General features: G+C 35.1%; 2 protein-coding genes across 2 annotated transcripts; both read left to right on the plus strand.

Moving 5' to 3' along the window:
- The first annotated feature begins 272 nt into the window (after positions 1 to 272).
- Positions 273 to 10476, plus strand: LOC140806201 (histone-lysine N-methyltransferase SUVR5). The gene is given in 13 exon segments (XM_073162717.1): positions 273 to 609; positions 2012 to 2557; positions 3135 to 3437; positions 3604 to 3714; positions 4445 to 4555; positions 5207 to 6734; positions 6737 to 7968; positions 8249 to 8410; positions 9014 to 9130; positions 9197 to 9300; positions 9402 to 9539; positions 9821 to 9908; positions 10047 to 10476. Coding segments are annotated over 12 exon segments (4485 nt in total). The 5' UTR covers positions 273 to 609; positions 2012 to 2074; the 3' UTR covers positions 10155 to 10476.
- Positions 10477 to 11567: 1091 nt separating this feature from the next.
- Positions 11568 to 14650, plus strand: LOC140806202 (BTB/POZ domain-containing protein At3g50780-like). The gene is made up of 3 exons (XM_073162718.1): positions 11568 to 12055; positions 12295 to 13260; positions 13541 to 14650. Exons 2-3 carry the CDS (start codon positions 12616 to 12618, stop codon positions 14525 to 14527), a joined length of 1632 nt encoding a protein of 543 aa, XP_073018819.1. The 5' UTR covers positions 11568 to 12055; positions 12295 to 12615; the 3' UTR covers positions 14528 to 14650.
- The last annotated feature ends 6072 nt before the right edge of the window (positions 14651 to 20722 follow it).

Raw genomic sequence — 20722 nt, forward strand, 5'->3', positions numbered from 1 at the left:
ATCTCATTTAAAAAATATATATTTATAATATGTTTAAAATTTAAAAAAAACATAGGATAGCTTCAATATAATGCTATGTTCCTATAACTATGTCCAATTCTAATGTTCTCATGTTACCAAATTAGTGCAACCTTTTGGAATCCTTGTGCATAATTGTATTATTACCAAACGCATTCCACCGAATTCCCTAATTTGTCCCTAATCCATTGACACGAAACTACAAATCTACCCCCACCACGTTACAAGTTCCATTTTCCCCCGGACCTAGGAAATTCTAGCCCTAACTTTTCAATCTACGAATACAAATCCGTCCTCCCCATTTTCACTTATAATTTTTGCTTCACCCTCCCTCCCAATTTCCGCGTACCCCAACTTCACCGAATATCTGCCATTCTCGCACCCTTTAATTCTCTTTGTTTTGCCCCTGTTTTCATGTTAGACCGGTCACATTACGTACCCAATTTCCCCAGCCAATGTGAATTTGGTCACTCGCACGATTCACATATAATCAGTACCAAAATAAATTACTAGTCGAAATTTGCAATTCTCGTCAAAAAAAAAAAAATAAACCCACCTCGAAAATTTATGGTGATCCAATAGTTCTTTAAGGTACATTACCTACACGGTTTGAATTCGTCTGTAAATTATTATTATTATTATTTTTTATTTTTTTTCTTCTTCCCATTGTTATGTATATGGGTACAGTTGACATGACTGTGACATGTTTAATGGTAACATTGCATAATACAGCCGTGGCCTAGCCAAGAGTTTTTTTTTTCCTTGTGGTACCATCCAAATTACAGGTAAAATAAGGTGACCCAGAAAAAGGAAACAACTTGTATCGATCTATGTTTTGGTTATTTAAATTGGGTTCGTGTCAAGATTTTTTGTGCCATTGACTGTAACTTTACTGTTGCGTTAGGGGGTTCAAGAATTATTATTATTATTTTATTTTTTCCACGTGTTGTGGCTTGTAAAATCTTTGTTTGGGTTTTTTGAATTTTGTAGTGCTAGTCTTAATTTTTTTTTTCTTTTATTTGATTTGTTAAGGGTTTGAATTTTCTGCTTCAAATGAGATGATCTTTAGGGTTTTTTAAGCTGATGGGTGCTTATAATTTGGGGTATTTGAAAAGGGATTGTGGTGCAATGTTGCATACTGGGTAAAATCTTTGGTCTTTGCATGTGATTCTTGAAATTCAGTTCAAAGAACTAATATTGAAATTAAAAGTGTAATACTATTAGCATTTCTTATTTTGTCTCGTGATATATGTGATTTGTTTCTCTCTTTTTAAATTTTTGAATTCTTTTTCCTCTGATTCTGCATTTTATTCGGGTGTGTTCAATACAAGTTCAACTTACGCCTGTTTTGACTTTGGGACATCTCTAGGTGAGTTTTAGTTCGGGCACGATCTCCACGCAATGAGCTGGAACAACATAAATGCTAAATAGAGCTTTATTGGGAAAACTATATATAGATGATAGTCTGACTTATATGGCATGTTTGAAGGGAGATCTTCGTTTAAATGCCAACTATTTTTAATCAGTTAATTATTTTTCTTGAAATTGTTTCTTTTTTTAAAGCTATTTTTCGGACTGTGTGGATAGAGATTAGAGATATAGTTTCATTACGAGTGATGATTTTAGGAGTGTGGTGCCTTGAAACTATGTTGATGGTGGAATTTATCATTTTAAAAAGTTGATTTTTTTGTAAAAGTTTGACCAGCCCAGTGTGGGTCCGCCTCTGAATTTAGTCGCAGAGATAATAATTAAATTTCTGGGACGAAGAATTTGGTAAGTTACATTGCTTGTCATTGTATATTAGTTCCTCTGCATTATGTTCATGGTTTTAACTCAGACATAAGCATGCATGGGAAGCTTGTAAGTATCAACATCGATGGGAAATCCTCAAAACTACCAATCTTTTATGGGAAAATGTTTTTTGTTTGCAGCTGCATCAACATTTTCTTTATATACTCGTTTGAGTTTCTTTAAACTCTGTGTCTGGCTGCAGGTTTAATTTGGTTTAACTCCTTCTATGGACACAAGCTAACATTAAAACTTTTAGTTTTAAACAATGGAAACGCTCCCATGTACCGGTTCACATAATGTTGGAGAATCTGATCGTCCTGAACATGGCTTGCAAAGAGCTTATAAATATGATGGAAAATCGGAATTTTTCCTTGATGCAGAACAAGCTGGGAAAGAAGATCTCAAAGCTAATGGTGTGGTGCTAAATGAGGTTGAATCTCATGAGTTAGGGGAGGATGGAGGTCAATTTACTTTGGAGAGATTTCCTTCTTCAGAAGGCTGCTCTAATGTAGATATGTATAATTATTTTGATGTTGACAGCCAAAATCTCTCCGGTGACTCCCATGATTCTGAACATGACCATTTAGACCACAGGGATCATTTTTCTGGACCTGACGTTGTCTTAGATCACTGTCAGATAGTTTTTGAAACTGGTGAAAGCGGATTGCCAAATGACAAGCAAGAGGGATTATGCCATCCTGAAATCAGAGATATAGAATTAGATGAAGCCCAAGCAGTTTGGGTGAAGGTACATATAACTCTATTTCCTTTGACCAACCTTTTTGCAGTTTCATATATATGTTGTAGTTTCTATCCAGTGTTCATTATAGTTGTTAGCCAGCTCGGCATGATTTCTCGGATCTAGTTTCTAAGTTGAAGAAAATAAGCTAATTTCCAACGTTGTTTTTAGGGTCTGATAATGATCAGAAGTTTCCGAAGTAGAATAATGTAACCCCACTAACTTCAGAATCTCAACGTCAACAATGCTAAAATTTTCTCAAAATACTTAAAAGTGCAAGATGATCATGTTAATTGGCATAAATGCCTAACATTTATTTTCAAGCTTCATGAAATTTGAACTCAAGGTTTCATATCTAAAATGCAGAATGTGTTTTTTTTCCACGTGTTATTCTGAAGGTTAATAATGCAATATACCACAGGAATTCTCATTTATGACTGCTTGACCAATTTTTTTCTTCAAATCCCTGTAATATTTCTACCACGAGTTCATTTTAATGAAGTTTTACTCTTGTGGTTATGAAAATTCCAAAGAAAAATCATTTGAAGATTATTTGATGCTAACTGTTCAGCTTTGACACTTGCAGTGGAGGGGGAAGTGGCAATCAGGGATTAGATGTGCAAGGGCTGACTGGCCATTATTGACTGTGAAAGCAAAACCAACTCACCACAGGAAACAATATCTTGTGATATTCTTTCCTCGGACTAGAAATTATTCTTGGGCAGATGTGCTACTTGTTCGTCCAATCAATGAATATCCGGAGCCAATTGCATATAAAACACACAAAGTTGGTCTGAAAATGGTGAAAGATTTAACTCTTGCTCGTCGTTTTATTATGCAAAAGCTGGCTGTGAGCATGCTGAATATTCTTGACCAGTTGTACCGTGAGGTTTGCTTTTGAAGTTAATCCTTGATTTATTTTTGTTTTCTAATATACATTTCTAAGCATGTGTGTGTGAAGGGATTTTCAGATTGGCGAATATAATTAATTATTATCTTTATGTCGATTCTGCTGCTATTGAACTTTGTGTTAAGATCTTTTCATGGCAATCTAGGCTTTGGTTGAGACTGCTCGTGATGTGATGGTTCTGAAGGAATTCGCAATGGAGGCTTCACGATGTAAAGTTTATTCTGATCTTGGAAGGATGCTTTTGAAGCTTCAAAATGTAAAAAAATTCTCTCATTTCATTTATTATGTATACAACAAAAAATATACATAATTAATTTCTCCCTCATATGTGGAGTTTACATCAAGGTAGCTATAGTTATTTCTGCTATTACGATTCACTCTGCAGCTTTAGAAGTTGATGTTAAGCTTAGGCTACTGTGGCTGTGAATAAAAATCTAAAGAATGTTGTAGCTACAAGTTTCTATTGTTGCTAATTATTTGGGCTGAAATTTGTTGCGGTTTTTTGTAGCTTCAGATCCATTTTTTGATATGTTTCTATTCTGCGCACCTTCAAGTTATCGCCCCCTGTTTATTCTCCCCATTTTGTGGTTTGAGATTTACAGAATGTTTTATGTTGGATAGTTGCTTATGATGTATTTCTAAATTTCTAATTGCCCATAAAATTACCCTAAACAAGTTAGTTGTTATCCTATGCAAAGATTCATTGAATTTATTGTTAGAATGTTCAGTATGGTCCCTGGATATAGATTTTTTTCCAATATGATACAAAACTTCAAATGTATTGAACTTTACCAAGTTTTGAGTGTTCATTAGATTTTGTTTTCTATTCTATTTATATATGTACCATATGTAAAAATTTGGATAGAAGCAGTTTAGCTGACAGAAGAGAGAGATAATTGATGTTCTTTCAACATCCAATTGGCAGTGTTTATTATTTTCCTGGTTAACATAATGTCAAAATCTGGTTGTCTTTTTTTATTTTTCAGATGATACTGCAGAGCTGCCTGAATTCACATTGGCTTCAACATTCTTTGCAGCCTTGGATGCAACAATGTCAGAATGCAGACAGTGCTGAATGCGTGGAATTGCTTAAAGAGGTACTTCCAAAGCCACAAGTTTTAATCATGCATAGATGTCTGTGGATATGAAAGTCATTGGTGCAGGTTTAATAGTATCCGAGTCAACTGAAACAACCACTCAATCTGGTGTACTTTGTCGTAATTAGCCTCACCAGAGTAATCATTTACCCCATTAAAAACTTGGCTTGTAGTATCTACACACGGCTTGATGTTTTACTTGTTTTTTTCATTTTGACCTTGCTCACTGCATATCGTGATAACTTATAATCTGCAGTTTTAGTTAAAATAGAATAAATTCTTGATAGCACAAGTACCTAAGTACACTTTGAACACAGACATTTACGTAACTGTTCTGATATATGGATCTGAAGTCTGAACCAAATCTAAATTCTTGTTTTTATCAAATATGATGAGTTTGGTTAACTTTCATGCATTTTCTTTGTAATGGTTTTTAATGTTGTTGTTTTTCTTTCTGAGGGCCATCCTTGGTGCATCATCCATCTGTGGGATTGGGTATTATAATTTTGTTGATTACCTTGTTATAGGATTTCAAAAATGAGAATCTTATCTTGATTTCTCCTGTTTCACATGCAGTGAATTGCTCTTTCTTATTTTTATCTTTTACCACCAGATTTCTGAGAAAAATATTTCGATATATTCATGGTTCAGGAATTGAACGACTCCATCTTATGGTATGAGGTAAACTCTAGGTCAAGTTCAGCAGCACCGATGGAGTTGGGATCTGATTGGAAGAGTTGGAAACAAGAGGTGATGAAGTGTTTTTCAGTTTCACATCCTATATGCTCTACTGTAGGCTCAAACGAGCCTATTAATGATGATGCATTGACTGGGGGGCTTCAGATAAGCAGAAAAAGACCTAAGCTTGAGGTTCGTCGTGCTGATACACATGCGTTTAGTTCACATCCTTCTGCTCCTTCTGAAACCAACTCTACTTTTTTCAATGGATATGGTGTTGTAAACTGCTCTGCCCTCAATTCTGAGGCTCAGACTACATTAAGTTTTCAGGATGCAACTGCCCCAGCAGTATATACTGGATGTGTTTCTGATAAATGGGATGATATAATTGTCGAGGCCGGAAATGTGGAAGTTATTCAGGCTAAAGACGTGGAAATGACCCCTGCTGCTTCTCTAATGCCAAAGTTCCAGGAATCAGGAGATCGTAATCGACAATGCATAGCTTTCATAGAATCTAAAGGAAGGCAGTGCGTGCGGTATGCTAATGAAGGCGATGTATATTGCTGTGTGCATTTGGCTTCTCGTTTTGCTGGAAATTCAGCAAAAGCTGAAGCAATGCATTCTGCTGATTCACCTATGTGTGGAGGTACCACGGTTCTTGGGACTAAATGCAAACACAGAGCTCTAATTGGTTCTTCCTTTTGCAAGAAACATAGGCCACTCGATGGTAAGAATACAACATCTCCTATTCCTAACGTTAAAAGAAAAAGCGAGGAAACTGTCATGTATCCAGTGAGTAAAAGTCTGACACAATTTGTGCTTGAGCCAGTGACTGAAACTCCTTCCCAAGTTGATCCAATGTTAGATGTGGGAAAAGGCTTCATCTCAGCAAGCACTATGATAGAGAAACCTGAGCAGCTTCAGCAGGCTCACAGCAGCGATGAGATGGTAGAGTGCATAGGTTCATGGCCCCAAGTTGAAAATGATCCGTGCCTCGAAATCCCAAAACGGCATTCTTTATACTGTGAGAAACATATACCTAGCTGGCTTAAGCGAGCTAGGAATGGTAAGACTAGGATTGTGTCGAAGGAAGTATTCATAGATCTGCTAAAAGATTGTCACTCCAGGGAGCAAAAATTGCAGTTGCACCAAGCATGTGAACTCTTCTACAGGCTTTTGAAAAGTATATTGTCTTTGAGAAATCCAGTACCCAAAGAAGTACAGTTTCAATGGGCAATCTCTGAGGCTTCCAAAGATCCTAGGGTTGGGGAATTTCTGATGAAATTGGTGCACCATGAAAAAGAGAGGTTGAGAAAGCTCTGGGGCTTTGTGGTCGGGGGAATAGAGAAAGCATCACCAACTATCGAAGAGTTGGTTCCAGTTTCGATGCTGACGTCTCATGATAGAAATGACGAAAATGTTATCAAGTGCAAAATTTGCTCAGAAAAGTTTCTTGATGATCAAGTGCTTGGTGAACACTGGATAAATAGCCATAAGAAAGAATGCAATGGCTTTTCAGGGGCTATGTTTGTGCAATATGCTTGGATTCTTTTACTAATAAAAAGGTTTTGGAAGCTCATGTGCAGGAGAGGCATCACGTGGAGTTTGTTGAGCAGTGCATGCTTTTACAATGTATTCCTTGTGGTAGCCATTTTGGGAATCATGACCAGTTATGGTTGCACGTGCTTTCAAGTCACCCCGCCCATTTAAGGTTGTCAAATGCTACTTTGAAGCAAGATGAAGTTTCTTCGCAGAAAGTTGAACCAGAGAAGCAAGCTCCGGTGAAGCACTCCAATGCGGAGGATCAATTGGGCACACGAAGATTTATTTGTCGGTTTTGTGGCTTAAAATTTGATTTGCTGCCTGATCTTGGTCGCCATCATCAAGCTGCTCACATGGGCCAGAGTTCTACTGGTCCTCGCTTGACTAAGAAGGGAATTCAATTTTATGCCCATAAACTAAAATCAAGGAGGCTGACACGGCCACGATTTAAAAGGGGTTTGAATTCAGCATCTTATAAGATCCGGAATAGATTGCAGTCCTTGAAAAAAGGCATCTTCCCATCGAAGTTAGTTAACCCATTGGATATCATGGTTCAATCAAGTGTGCCTGAGGCTTCTACTCTTGGTAGATTGGCAGATTCTCAGTGCTCAGCTGTTGCTAAACTGTTATTTTCAGAAATTAAAAAAACAAAACGGCAACCTAGTATATCAGAAATTTTATCAGTTGCAAGATCAGCTTGCTGCAAGGTAAACCTTGTGGCATCATTGGAGGTTAGTTATGGAAATCTGCCAGAAAGAATATACCTGAAAGCTGCCAAACTGTGTAGTGATCACGACATTTTAGTGGAATGGCATCGGGAGGGCTTCATATGTCCCAAAGGATGCAGCCCTTGCGTTAGGTCACCAATTTTGTCACCATTGGTAACCACATCAGATTTCACATTTCAGGGAAGATCTATTCAGTCGCATCTTATGACGTCAGAGTGGACAATGGATGAATGTCACTGTGTTATTGATTCCCGACATTTTTCTCTTGACCTCTCTGAGAAAAATATCATTTTATGTGATGATATAAGTTTTGGACAGGAATCGGTTCCAATAGCTTGTGTCATGGAAGAAAATCTTTTGAATGCGGAGGGGCCTGATGAGCAAATTTCCGAGTCCTTTCCATGGGAAAGCTTTACCTACATTACAAAGTCATTAATCGATCAATCTCTCATTCTTGAAGCAGAGGTATCTTCATGCAACTTCTCTGCGAAAGAGTTGATCGTAAATGAGTTGTTTCTTGTTTTATTTTGTGCAATTACATTCGCTGTATCATGAGCACCGGCATGCTCCTACAGTTTTTCACATATGAGCAGCAGATTAATACGATGGGGTCTGCCTGATCTTAACAGTGTTTTCTTGTTATTTTTTGAATTGTAACTAATATTAACAGAGCTCCTTAAAAACGCACATACATTCTAGTTTTCTAACCAGATTTACGAAATGCTCAAATCTGTACATTGTCCAGAGCTTACAATTGGGCTGTTCTTGTGCACATTCTACATGCTTTTCTGCAACATGTGATCATGTCTACCTATTTGACAATGATTATGAAGATGCCAAAGATATTTATGGAAAGTCTATGAATGGAAGGTTTGCTTATGATGAGCGGGGTCGAATTATTTTGGAGGTAAGCAACAATTTCTTCCTGGCTAGTGATTTTTTTTCCCATTTGTGCAATTTGGATGCTCTCGAGCACTTCTTTATGATGGTTGTTGTACCCTGATAACTGTTCTATTCCTGAAACCCTTGCATAATAATCTGGCTGTTGGGTTTGATTGTTGGCTTATTAGATTTTTTCCAAAGTCGTTCAAATACTTACTATTTGATTAACTGGTATAGCGTTAACATAGAGTAATAGACTATGTTTTCTACAAAAATATTCAAAGCATTTCAAAATTGTTCTGTCTATTTCTTCCACAGATAACAGATTACATAGTGTGGCATTCACCTCAGAAATCTACTTGTTGTACAAGTTGAAAATTATGAAAGTTGATATTCCCAAACTTTTGTTACATGTTTGCATTACACATTACGTAATTGCGTCTTAGTTGACCGTGATACTCTTCGCTAATAACACCGTCGAGTGATGTAAGTTTAATGTTAGTCAACTGTATTTTGTATCAACAAATACTTGAGTTCGTTTAATGGTTGATGATGCTGTTATTATTTTGTGCTTCTTCATGGAGATGCTATCTGCATAACACGTTGAAGCTCTTTCCTGAATTGTCAGGAGGGGTATCTAGTATACGAGTGCAATCAAAGGTGCTGCTGTAGTAGAGCTTGTCAAAACCGGGTTTTGCAAAATGGAGTTCAACTGAAGTTGGAAATATTCAAAACGGAAAAAAAGGTGACTCTCGGAAACTGCTTGGAATTTTTTCAGTATCGAACTAAACTCTATGCATCCGAATTGTAGGGCTGGGCAGTGCGGGCACGTGAAGCTATTCTTCGTGGGACTTTTGTATGCGAGTATATCGGTGAGGTAATTGAGGAGCAGGAAGCAAATGAAAGACGAAACAGGTTTTTTTTTTAAATAGCTGATCAAATTTGTTCACCAGTTGATCTTACTTTTTAAATTGTCATTGACAACTTTAAACGTTGCCCTGCTTTTTGGATAGCAGGTACGGTAAAGAAGGTTGCAGATATTTTTATGAGATTGATGCTCATATTAATGATATGAGCAGACTAATGGAAGGGCAGGTCCCGTATGTAGTTGACGCCACAAATTATGGCAACATTTCCCGCTACATTAATCACAGGTGAGGAAGGTTTTAGTTTGTTATCTTTTGAATATATTTCCTCATTGAGCTCAAAGCCAGTTGTTTCTTAAATTGAAAATCCTATAAATCTGCCATTCTATTTCAAATTTCGCTTGAGATCTGATTGTGTTTAAACTATGGGATAAAATTGTTGGAAATTTTAATTTTTTTTTTTTAAATCGACCCAAGTTTTTTATCCAAGATCAAAGATGTGATCTTGATGCGATATCCATATATGTTGCTCTTTCAGCACCAATTTGATCTTCTTATGTTGTTCTTAGTTGCTCACCAAATCTTGTGAATCATCAAGTTCTCGTTGAAAGCATGGATAGTCAGCTCGCTCACATTGGTCTCTACGCCAACCGAGATGTGAGCATTCTTCAGCCTTTCCTCCAATGAATCAAAACTTTATGAATCATTAACAAGAAGCAAAATTATTCCGCCTCCATCGAAAAAACTCTAAGTTTGTAGTATTCTAACGCTTTGAATCTTCAATATATCGAGCAGATATCTTTAGGGGAGGAATTGACTTACGATTTCCGTTACAAGCTATTGCCTGGAGAAGGATGCTTGTGTCTGTGTGGAGCTTCCAACTGCAGGGGAAGACTTTATTGAACTGTTCCTATACTGGAATAAGCCAACTGCATAGTTCTATCTTTGATTCTTTGTAGTGCCCTGCTAAATTTTTCCTCTGAAAATTCAGATGTTATTTTCCTGTTGGAACTTCGTTAGGCTGGTAATGTTAACGTATGTTGCTCATTATAACGAGGTTGATGATAGACTGAATTCATACTAAGTACTAATTAGTAAATGAAATGTAGAAGTAATCGTATGTCCATACCTTTTTTTCCAGTTTTTGCATAAATATGATGAGAAGGAGGTGATTATATTTTTTTTTTTTCCTTTCCAATAATTTCCAACTATTGTGTTGGATTCATTTTGAACAGCAGAAACATTGAGCTTTTAACAAGCACATAACCAAGAAATTTGGCCTGGTCTCAATCTGATCCTCGGCTTCTGTTTAACTAAGCCTATTGCAGCCCTTTTGAGCCAGCCCTGGACCGGAAAGATATTGAATCTCTGATGGTTCTGAACCGGTTTTGCTTGTCCGAAACTACTGGACGAGTTTTAGGTTTATTGTTGGATGATGGCTTCCAAGAATCATGAATTGGATATATCCGACTCCCTCAAACATGAAAAATAATTTAATTATTTCTTGTTCAAATTTAATTTGAATTGGTGTATCAGAGATTCTATGATATAGTCCACATGAAAGAAAGATATGGCAACGTGGGGCAAATATTAGGAGAATGCCATCTCATGCAAGGAATTATTTTCACAGTCTCGAAGATGCTTCCTTTTTGTTTCACTTTCATAATTTACTCACCATCCCCTTTTAGCTCTTTTGTTTCAATTTTACAGCAACAAAATGGTCCATAGTTGGTCCATCCTCTAAAATAATAATGCAAGAAAAGATGAGAAAGTCAAAAGAAATTTGAAACCGCTCCATGAGATGTGTGAACATGGGGTCTACTCTATCATACCCAATTGCTTTTACTTCTGTAATTCTTGTCCTTTAATTAGAGGGATGATCATTTCTAAGTTTATTTATTTTTTAACATTATATTACAATTTTTTTTTAAAAAATAATATATGATACAAGCACAATTGTATCTCAAACTTGATATCACCTATAAAATTTAAGATTTTGATGTCAGATAAGTATATGGGAAGTAAATTACACGATTACACATCAACAGGTATTACGTATTGTAACATCAAATAACAACATATTATACTGCTGTGGTATCTGTCTAGAGGCATCATAATTGCTAGGCGTGGTCTGATTAAGAATATTCAATCAAGAAAGGCTTGAGCCGTTGCTTTCAAGAGCAACTCCTTCCATCTCACGCACACACAAATCCCACAAAAAGAGGGTATTTTAGACTACTCATGTTCCAAAAGACGTGGCTTGTAATCTACGGTGTCTTCGAGCAAAAGCTATTGATTACGTCTGATTCTACAGAGTACGAGGCACAATAAAATAAAGAACAAAAAGCAAAACCAAGATTGAAATGTGACGCAACCCATCTCCTCTTGCATGCTTGCCTCTCTCTTTTTCTCTCTCTCGGTTTGTTTTTGTGTGTACTTGCGAAATAGCATGAGATCATAAAACATATACTAGTAGTTCAAATCAAGAAAACATTTTTCAGACAGAGTCACATGCAGATTTCAAAGTTACAGAAACAGGCTTAGAAACAGGCATCAGCAAGCCTGTTTTACACCACTCCTTGCACAAACTATTTGCTAGTGTCAAATTGTTTATTCAAGGATTCTTGATCTTCGGGAAAATAATAATAAAAAAGAAAAAATGTGTTGAGTCCCCGTTAAAGTAGTTCCCTTTATGCTAGACATGATAGCTCTCTTCAATTAGTTTCAGTGGCTCATGGGTCATTGAGTAAAGTGATAAAGAGATGGGATTCTCAGAGAACCCTCTCAGATTTCTCTGTTTCTTGGTGAGTTTGCTTTTTTTTTAGTTCGATGAAATTTCTTGAAAATTGGTGTTTAAAGTTTCAATCTTTGTGCTTCTTTTGTGATCTGTTGGACTTTTACTGAGAAGCCTTCCTTTTATTTTGGTATTTCTAACACTAGAACTTGTATTTTAAGTTGCGGTCATTAGTTTGTCACTTTCTACCTTGTAGAAATTGTGTTCTAGCCCTAGTTGATGTGAAGTTGCTGCATTCTTGATTTTCAGATGTTGAATCTTTTGTGAGATTCTAGAGAGCAAATGCCTTTTGATTTCTGGCGCTCTTGCCTTTGGTAAAGAGAGAAAATCAGGGCCGTGGTTTAGATTTTCTTGATTGATCTTTTCTTTCAACTTTCTCGTGAATGGAGAGTGAGACATTTCCCTGTTCTGATTTGGACCCTTTTGTTCTTCATCTTTACTGATACCAAAGAAAAGAAGACAAACTAGTTCGAGTTATTAGCATATTTCCGATTTTGGGGGGGTTCATGTATTGTTTCCTTAGTAAAAGATCCGTTTTGACTTAATCGGGGATTTGAAGTGTTCTTGAACATGTCTGAAATAAGGGTTCCAAGAGTAGAACAAGGTCAAACCAAAATTAGGAATGTTCCAATTGCTGTGACCCCCGAAGGATTTTGGTGTTGCCCCTCTCCCGCTGTGTTTCAAAAGACTCAAAAGACACAACCTCCATTGAACAAGACCAGATCATCTCCTTCTCCCCATGGTACTTCTTCGGTTGAGAAAAAACAAACCTCCGCGACTCTGAAAAAGTCCGGAAGTGCGTCCAGGAGGACAGATCTTGTTACTGAGGAACAAAGCACACAAAGTTCCAATGCACCTGTTCTTAATAATAATGCCTCGGTGAAGAATGAGAGAGCTTCTCGGCCGAAGCTTGAAAATGTGCCTAGGAAGGTGAGAATTGAGTTTGGCGAACCTGGAACGAGTGACTTGAAGTTAATTTTGCTAGGAAAGCAGGGACTTTCTGTGAAGTTGTGTGTTCACAGGAGTGTACTCTTGGAAAATAGTAGTTACTTTGCCAGCGAAATATCCAAACAGCAACCTGTCTTTCCTTGTCTTGAAATCGAGGACTGCGAAGATGTGGAGATATATGTTGAGACTATTGGATTGATGTACTGTAAAGATCTGAAGCCACAGTTGATCAAGCAGAATGTTTCACGTGTGCTACGCGTCCTTAAGGTAGTCGAAATATGTTTCTCTATTGTAGTCTTAGCTAGATACTGGTTGAAAGATGTTTTTGTGATAGTTTATATTTGGAATTTTTCTTAATCTATAAATAATTCTGGGCTTTGAGCTTGTATATGTTTCGGTTGGTGAAAGACAAATTCTCAGTTAGACTACTTTTGACCAAGTATATCGTGAATTTATACTACTAAGGCTTCCATTATTCCGAGTCAGATATTAAGTTATTTCCCTATTTATAACGAATTCTGTAATTCTGATGGGAAATCTCTTTTAGATTGCTGAACAACTCGGTTATATTTCGTGCATCCAATCATGTTTGGAGTACTTGGAAGCGGTCCCTTGGATTGGTGAAGATGAAGAAGAAAAGGTGGTGTCTTTGGTCTCAAGTCTCCAAGGTGAGGGATTAGGAGTCGGACCTGTATTAAAACGAGTCTCTCCCGAACTTTCAGATCCACCAAAAGACACCCTTTGTCACATATTAGATCTAGTTCTGAAGAGCAACAAGGAAAGGGGGCGGCGTGAGATGAAATCCACTGTCCTGAAACTCCTCAAGGAAAACCAGTGTCTTCCCACCTCTTCTGGCTCGAATCACTTGTGCAATGAAACTGTCTACACTTCTTGCAAAAGCTCCTTACAGTCTTTGGTGTCTCTATTCAGACAAGCTGCTGAGCCCGAGTTTCGCGAAAAATATTTAGATACCAGGGAACCAGTGGTGAAGTTACTGGTTCTCGAATCAGATAACCTCATATGGTTACTCGATATACTGGCCAGCAGACAAGCGGCAGACGAGTTTGCCATGATATGGTCCACTCAGCAAGAATTGTCTTCGCTTCACACAAAACTTCCTACCCCGATACGCCACCATGTTAGCTCGATTACAGCAAGATTATTTGTAGGAATCGGAAGAGGGGAGCTGCTTCCATCTAAAGATACACGACATTTGTTGATCCAAACATGGCTACAACCACTTATCAACGACTACAAGTGGTTGCTACATGGCTGCAGATCGTTTGATCGTACGGTTGTGGAGGAAGGATTAGGCAGGACAATCCTCACACTGCCTCTAGAGGATCAGCAAAGCATTTTGCTCTCTTGGCTAGGTAGTTTTTTGAAGTCCGGTGAGGACTGCCCGAATCTTCAGCGAGCTTTCGAAGTGTGGTGGAGGAGGACTTTTATCCGGCCATTTGCGGAATTTGAGATTCTCCAGCAGGGAGACGATAGGCTAAGGACATCAACTTCAAAGATGGAAGTTGAGCAATAGAATCTTGCTGTTTTCAGTCACAATTGGAATCTTTTTGTGCTTTTTTTTATTTAATTTGATCTTTAAATTTGCAGTCCCCGTATGAAGTTTTTAAATATAATTGCCTCTTGGTGTGTTGCATAATAGTAATTGTCGAATTCAAGATTTTCTAAAAATAATATAATGATTTAGTTTTTCTAATTGTAAATTAAGATGAATGAATAATTGAATGACATTTTGCTTTCCTTCCCAATGGTTCTATGGAACTTAGTTTGGTTCAATTAGTTCAAGGTGTTCAAACAAAGTCGGTACCTCAAATTTGTAAAAAAAAATATATTTTTGAAACGTTATTCTTTGAAAACTGGAGAATTAGGAGTTGACAACACTCAAATGGCATTAGGGGCATGCAAGATTTAAATTTTCACATATCTAATCCAAAAATAAACATTTTATTTTACTTTGGTTTCTTTTTTCGGCAAAAATTTGTGTGAGATGGTTTTACGGTATTTTGTGAAACAAATCTTGTATTTGGTTCATCCATGAAAAAATATTATTTTTTATGTTAAAATTATTATTTTTTATTGTGAATATCGATAGGGTTGATCGTTTCACAGATAAAGATTCGTAAGACTGTCTCACAAGATATTTATTCTTCTTTTTTCTGTATTGTAGTTTGGTTAATTCGGTTAAGTTTAGATTTTGGGTGATAAATTGAATAGTAAATTAATCTGTATGTTTTACTAATGATTTACTAGTAAAAATGAACATTCATTTACAATCTCTAGAATATCAAATATCTGATAATTAAATAAAAGTAACAATTTACATAAATATAATTAAAATATAATAACATGATTAATATAATGTAATATTAAAAATCTATCAATTTAATATTTTACATTAAGTCCACGACTTTTTGCATTGATAAATATAACCTTTACTGCTTTAACATATTATATTATAATACTATATATTATAATAAAATTTCAACCATTAGAGTAAAAACACTTTTCCATTTTATCCATCATTTTATGAATAAAGATTTTATTTTATGTTAGTACATCTCATCAATCTTTCTCCACATTTCTCCCAATAATAATTCATATATATAATGTAAAACATCTGTTCATTTTTTATGATTTTTTAATTTTAAAAATGCGACGAAAAATCAAAATTACCAAAAATCAAAATCTAAACAGCCTAAAAATCATTTAAATCAAACTAAATAAACTGAAATTTAGGGATGTAAATGATCCAAACCAAGCCGAACAGTATCAGACTTGAGCTTGGCTCGTTTAAGATTAATTCAAACTCAAGCATCGAGCAGCTCGAGCTTGATTCGAGCTTTATCATCTAGCTTGAGTTTGGCTCGTTTAAGATTGATAGAGCTCGAGCTTTATTCGAGCTTTTATCATCAGGCTAGAATTCGACTTGTCTTGAAATTACTAAGCTTGTGAAAAGCTCGAGTTCGACTCGTTAAAAGCTTGTTTATCATGTTAATCAAGTCGGGCTCGAGCTTGGTTTATTAATAGCTCGTTTATCATATTTAACAATGTAAAACCCGGGATTTTGAAGTATCGTGATCTCATCAGAATAATATTAGATTAATAATTTGATGGTGTAATCTTGGATACTAATATTTAAATCATTCAGAATATAAGATATTTTTGGGTTATCAATTCAAGGATTTATTAAGAAATTTCGAACATTCGTAGGTAAATGTCTAAGATTTGAATTGATATTGAGATACCGGGATAGATCAAACAAAGGATAATAAAATCTCTAGAATTCGAAATTAATCAGTGTATATATATATGCAAATTTCGAAATTTGTATGGAATAAAAGATTTGGAATTCGGTTATCAGCCAAATCACGGATATATATATCACGATTCAAGATAAAAGATTTAAGTCAGATTTCAACGCGATATCACTCGATCCCGATAGCAGCCAACCCCTATAAATATGAGGACCCGTATAAGCTCAAAAATCACACATAAATTTCGAAATTCTCCCTCTAGTCTCCTTAGGAATTTTCGAGTACAGCGAAGCGCTGCCACCGTCCAGCCAGGGAAGTAGGAATTTCGAAGAACCCTAGTTTTTCAAGAATTTAAGGTAAGTGAGCTGTTTTAAATTTCGGTTTTATGCATTTGAAGGTTTCGTTTTTTTGGTTTTAAAAATTCGGTTGAACACCGTTTACGTTTTTAATCTTGTTACGTTTATACGTTGGCACTGTGAGAATTCCCTGAAAATGTATGGAATTCCAACATATGGCCCTTAACAGTGGGATAGAACTGTTTTATGGCCTCGCCCCTTAGAGGATTAAAACTTAGGGACTGATATCAGTAAACCATGAAAGGTGAAAAATCGCAGGTGTTACTATGTTACGGATACGATGTTACGATTATGAAAAGCATGTTGTATTTTTATGTATGTTTCGAAATATTGAAAAAAAATGTTTATGTTGTTTTCAATATCCTCCATTTACTGAGTATTTCCCAAAATACTCACTCCTTACACCCTTCCCCATATAAATCCGAAGAACAGGTTGACGAAGAAGAATCTGAACAATTTTGGAGATGGTGAATTTTGCGATTTAGTTTAGTTATGTTATTATTTTTTTGAATTTTAGTACTTTCAATTTTATGTTAGACGTTTCCGCAAGTTTATTTTATTTCAGTTGTAAAGACAGTTGTTTTTGAGAAATTATGAATAATAAACTGGTTTTCGGTTTATACTATGCTACGAGGCTGGTCGTTTCAATTGTGTGATTGTTAAACGACGCCGGTGTCAAATCCCGAGTTTCGGGGCGTGACAAACAAGCCTGACTTGAGCTCGGCTCGTTTTTGAGCTCGTAAAACATACAATTGAGCTCGAATTTAAGCTTGATTCGAGCTTGTTAAAATTAAATATATCTATGAACTAATTTTATATTAGACATTAAAGTTTAACTTTTATTAGTACTAATATTTTTATTTGTCAACTCAACAAATGAGTCAAGCTCGAGCTTACGAGTTACGAGCCACCTAAACGAGCCGAGTTCGAGCTTGGAGCCTATTAACGAACATGTTTGCGACCTCACGAGCCGAATACGCTTAGGCTTGCGCTTGGTTTGATTAAGTTGTCGAGCTCAAAATCGAGCTTGAGCTTGGTTTGATATGATTAACAAACGAACTCAAACAAGCTTTTTATCGAGCCGAGCTCCGAATAGTTCGCGAACGGCTTGGTTCGTTTATATCTCTACCGAAATTTATGGCTCAGTCAGTTTTTTAATTAGTTTCGGAAATTTTAATAGAAAATTGTACTGTTTAATAAATTTAAATAATATATATATACACAAAAAAATTCAATTATGTTAGGATTTCAGGATGTGCTTTAGGGTGGAGGTTGAATAGAGCACAATGCTAACTTCCTTTTTCGAATGAACTGGTGACCTCCGCTGGTGTTAGTAGTAGAAATCTGGTCTCAACCTTAAAGATCAATAGCTAATGAGTAATGTAGAATGAGGCTATCGAACCTTGTGAACAATAATGACAATAATAATAATAAAACAATAATTGTTTTTGGAAGTTCGAATGATAAATGTCTTTTATGTTTTCTTTTTTTCCAATTTCCAGAAGACATCCACTAAAAAACTTTGATATTTACAATTTCTGTAAACATCCACTTTAGAAAGACTTAATAGTGCTTACTGAAACTCTTAGTACAAATTCTTTTCACAATGAAAAGACTACTGGACAGAAAGACTATTTATGTTAGTTATAATGACTTACTCAAATCATAAAGTACAAGCACAAATAAAATGAGTAAAAAAATATGATATCTGAAAAGATCTGATATGAACTTTAGAATGTGCTTTTGATAATTTCAGGAATCCTTTTGAGTTATTAGAGAATGATCGTGTAAGTGTATCTTGCTAAAGACAAAGAAATAGCCTTATGTAGATGATCTTCAAACGTTCGGATACGAACGACTATAAATTGGTCGAATCATGATACGTAATGGATTTGTCTAAATTATCGAATATAATTTGACACACTCTAAAAGTAGAAGGTGACATTAAATGCTTGACACTAGTCTGTCAATTAGTTAGAATTTGTTTTCTTTAAATAGTGTACCAAACATTCTGAATGTTTGATTTGTTGAATTCATGCTCTGTTAAGTACGATAATAAATTGAATGCTCATAAATGATTATTTCCGATATTCAGTAATGCTTGTACATCATCTTGATTGACCATATTTTCTATATCAAAAGCAAACAATCGATCTGCTGTATTTTATCGGCTACGATTGAATTTTATAATCAAATCTAAAATGTTCCAACAAATTCCATGAACAAAAACAAAATAAAAAAATATTTTAATATGTGAAATTGGAAAATATAAGAAAAGGCATTTGATAGTTTAAAAAGGGTCCAATTGTTTAGGCCCAAACCAATCCAATTTATGGGCCCGTGAATAAAGTGGTAGTTGCGGTCTAATGCTTTATCAATCAGTATAAATTACCTTTCAAATAATAATAAAAAAAAACATCCCATTAATTTTAGGTATAGTTTTAGGGGACACAAAATTAGATACTTATTCAGCTCCAAATATATAAACTGCATTTTTTTTTATTTTCTTAAATATATTATGCGGTTTTTACATTTAATGGTATTATTTTACTAATTATTCCTATTAACTAAGTGTTGGAAGATGTGCAATCATTTTTTAAATAAATTAAATTAAGATAAAAAAAATTTGTTTGCACATCTACTTTTTTAATAATTTTTTTATCTATGGAGAAAAATAAACAAACTTATATTTTAAAAATAAGAAAGTATCAAACTATTTATAAGTATCAGCAAAGAAATTAATCTCAATGAGTAGGTCTCTTGTTAGATGGTTTCACAAATTTTTATCTGTAAGACGGGTTACAAAATACGACATATGATACAGTCTCACACTAGTTTTTGTCATTCTCAATTGTTTGTTAGTTCCTAGGATGCACGTGCCAGAATCCACATAAAGTGAGAATAAAGTGAATAATATATTTGATATTATAAAAATAAAAAATATATTTGATATAACAGAATAATTGACAGATAAAATTAGAATCTATTTAACAATTCAACAACTTATGTTGTTATATTAAATATATTTTTATATGATATATATGATATAACATATTTATGTGTTTGTACTTTCAACAATTTACTATTTGTTATATGTTTTATGTTGATAAACAACGCCACCCCTTGCATGCACATAGATGAAGACGGTTGGTAAAAAAATATATCAAAATTATATATATCTATATATATATATATATATATATATATATATATATATATATATATATATATATTTATGACCTCCCATTTGTACATAATTATTTAATTTCCGACAGCGAATTCAATATATATGTTTTGGGTAGTTAAGATGTAAAAACAATTGACTGCATTAACATTTAATTTTCAGTCCAAAGACATCTTAGGTTTCCTGCTGGACCATCATTGTATGGGAAACGAAAAAATGTATGCATATAGCTAGGCCACGAATTAGTTTGAGGAAAAAATTGTCATTTTTTTTTCTTTGTATATATTTCCATTTTTGCAATTTTGGATCTTTGTTTCACCCGAATTTTAGCAATTTTAATATTTGGTCGTTGGGAGTTACAACATGGTATTGTTTATGTAAGCTCTATGTCGATATTGTGTCAACATCACATCAGAAAAAAAAAAGATTACGAAATGGTGGATGATTTGTGGTTTATGAGTCTGAAAATTCATCGCGGCAAAGAAATATCTATAGGATATTTTTATAAATAGGAGTTTGAGGCAATAATTCTTAATTGAACAACATTCATTACTCATTACTTAAATTGTTAAATATTTTCTTTCCTTATATATATATATAAAGCTTTGATATATAACACACCAACCGTGCACATATATTGAACATCGATGAAGTGACACTCACCTATTTGATGTTATGAAACGTAAAATTTTTTTACAATCCAATAGGTGGGTGTCATCACCTCAACGATCTTGACATATGCGTACTCGGTAGGTGGATTCAGATACTGATGGCTGTAGTTAATATCAAAAAACTTGATTCACGGTTAAAAAGCAACTAGGTAAAGGGTAGTTGTCATGCTTTGCATATATGCCTTAATTCTAATCATTGCATATTTTAAAAAAACATACAATTGTGGTTTAATCACGTCCATAGAT

Source organism: Primulina eburnea, chromosome 11 (genome assembly GCF_022965805.1).
Source record: "Primulina eburnea isolate SZY01 chromosome 11, ASM2296580v1, whole genome shotgun sequence".
Lineage (NCBI taxonomy): Eukaryota > Viridiplantae > Streptophyta > Magnoliopsida > Lamiales > Gesneriaceae > Primulina > Primulina eburnea.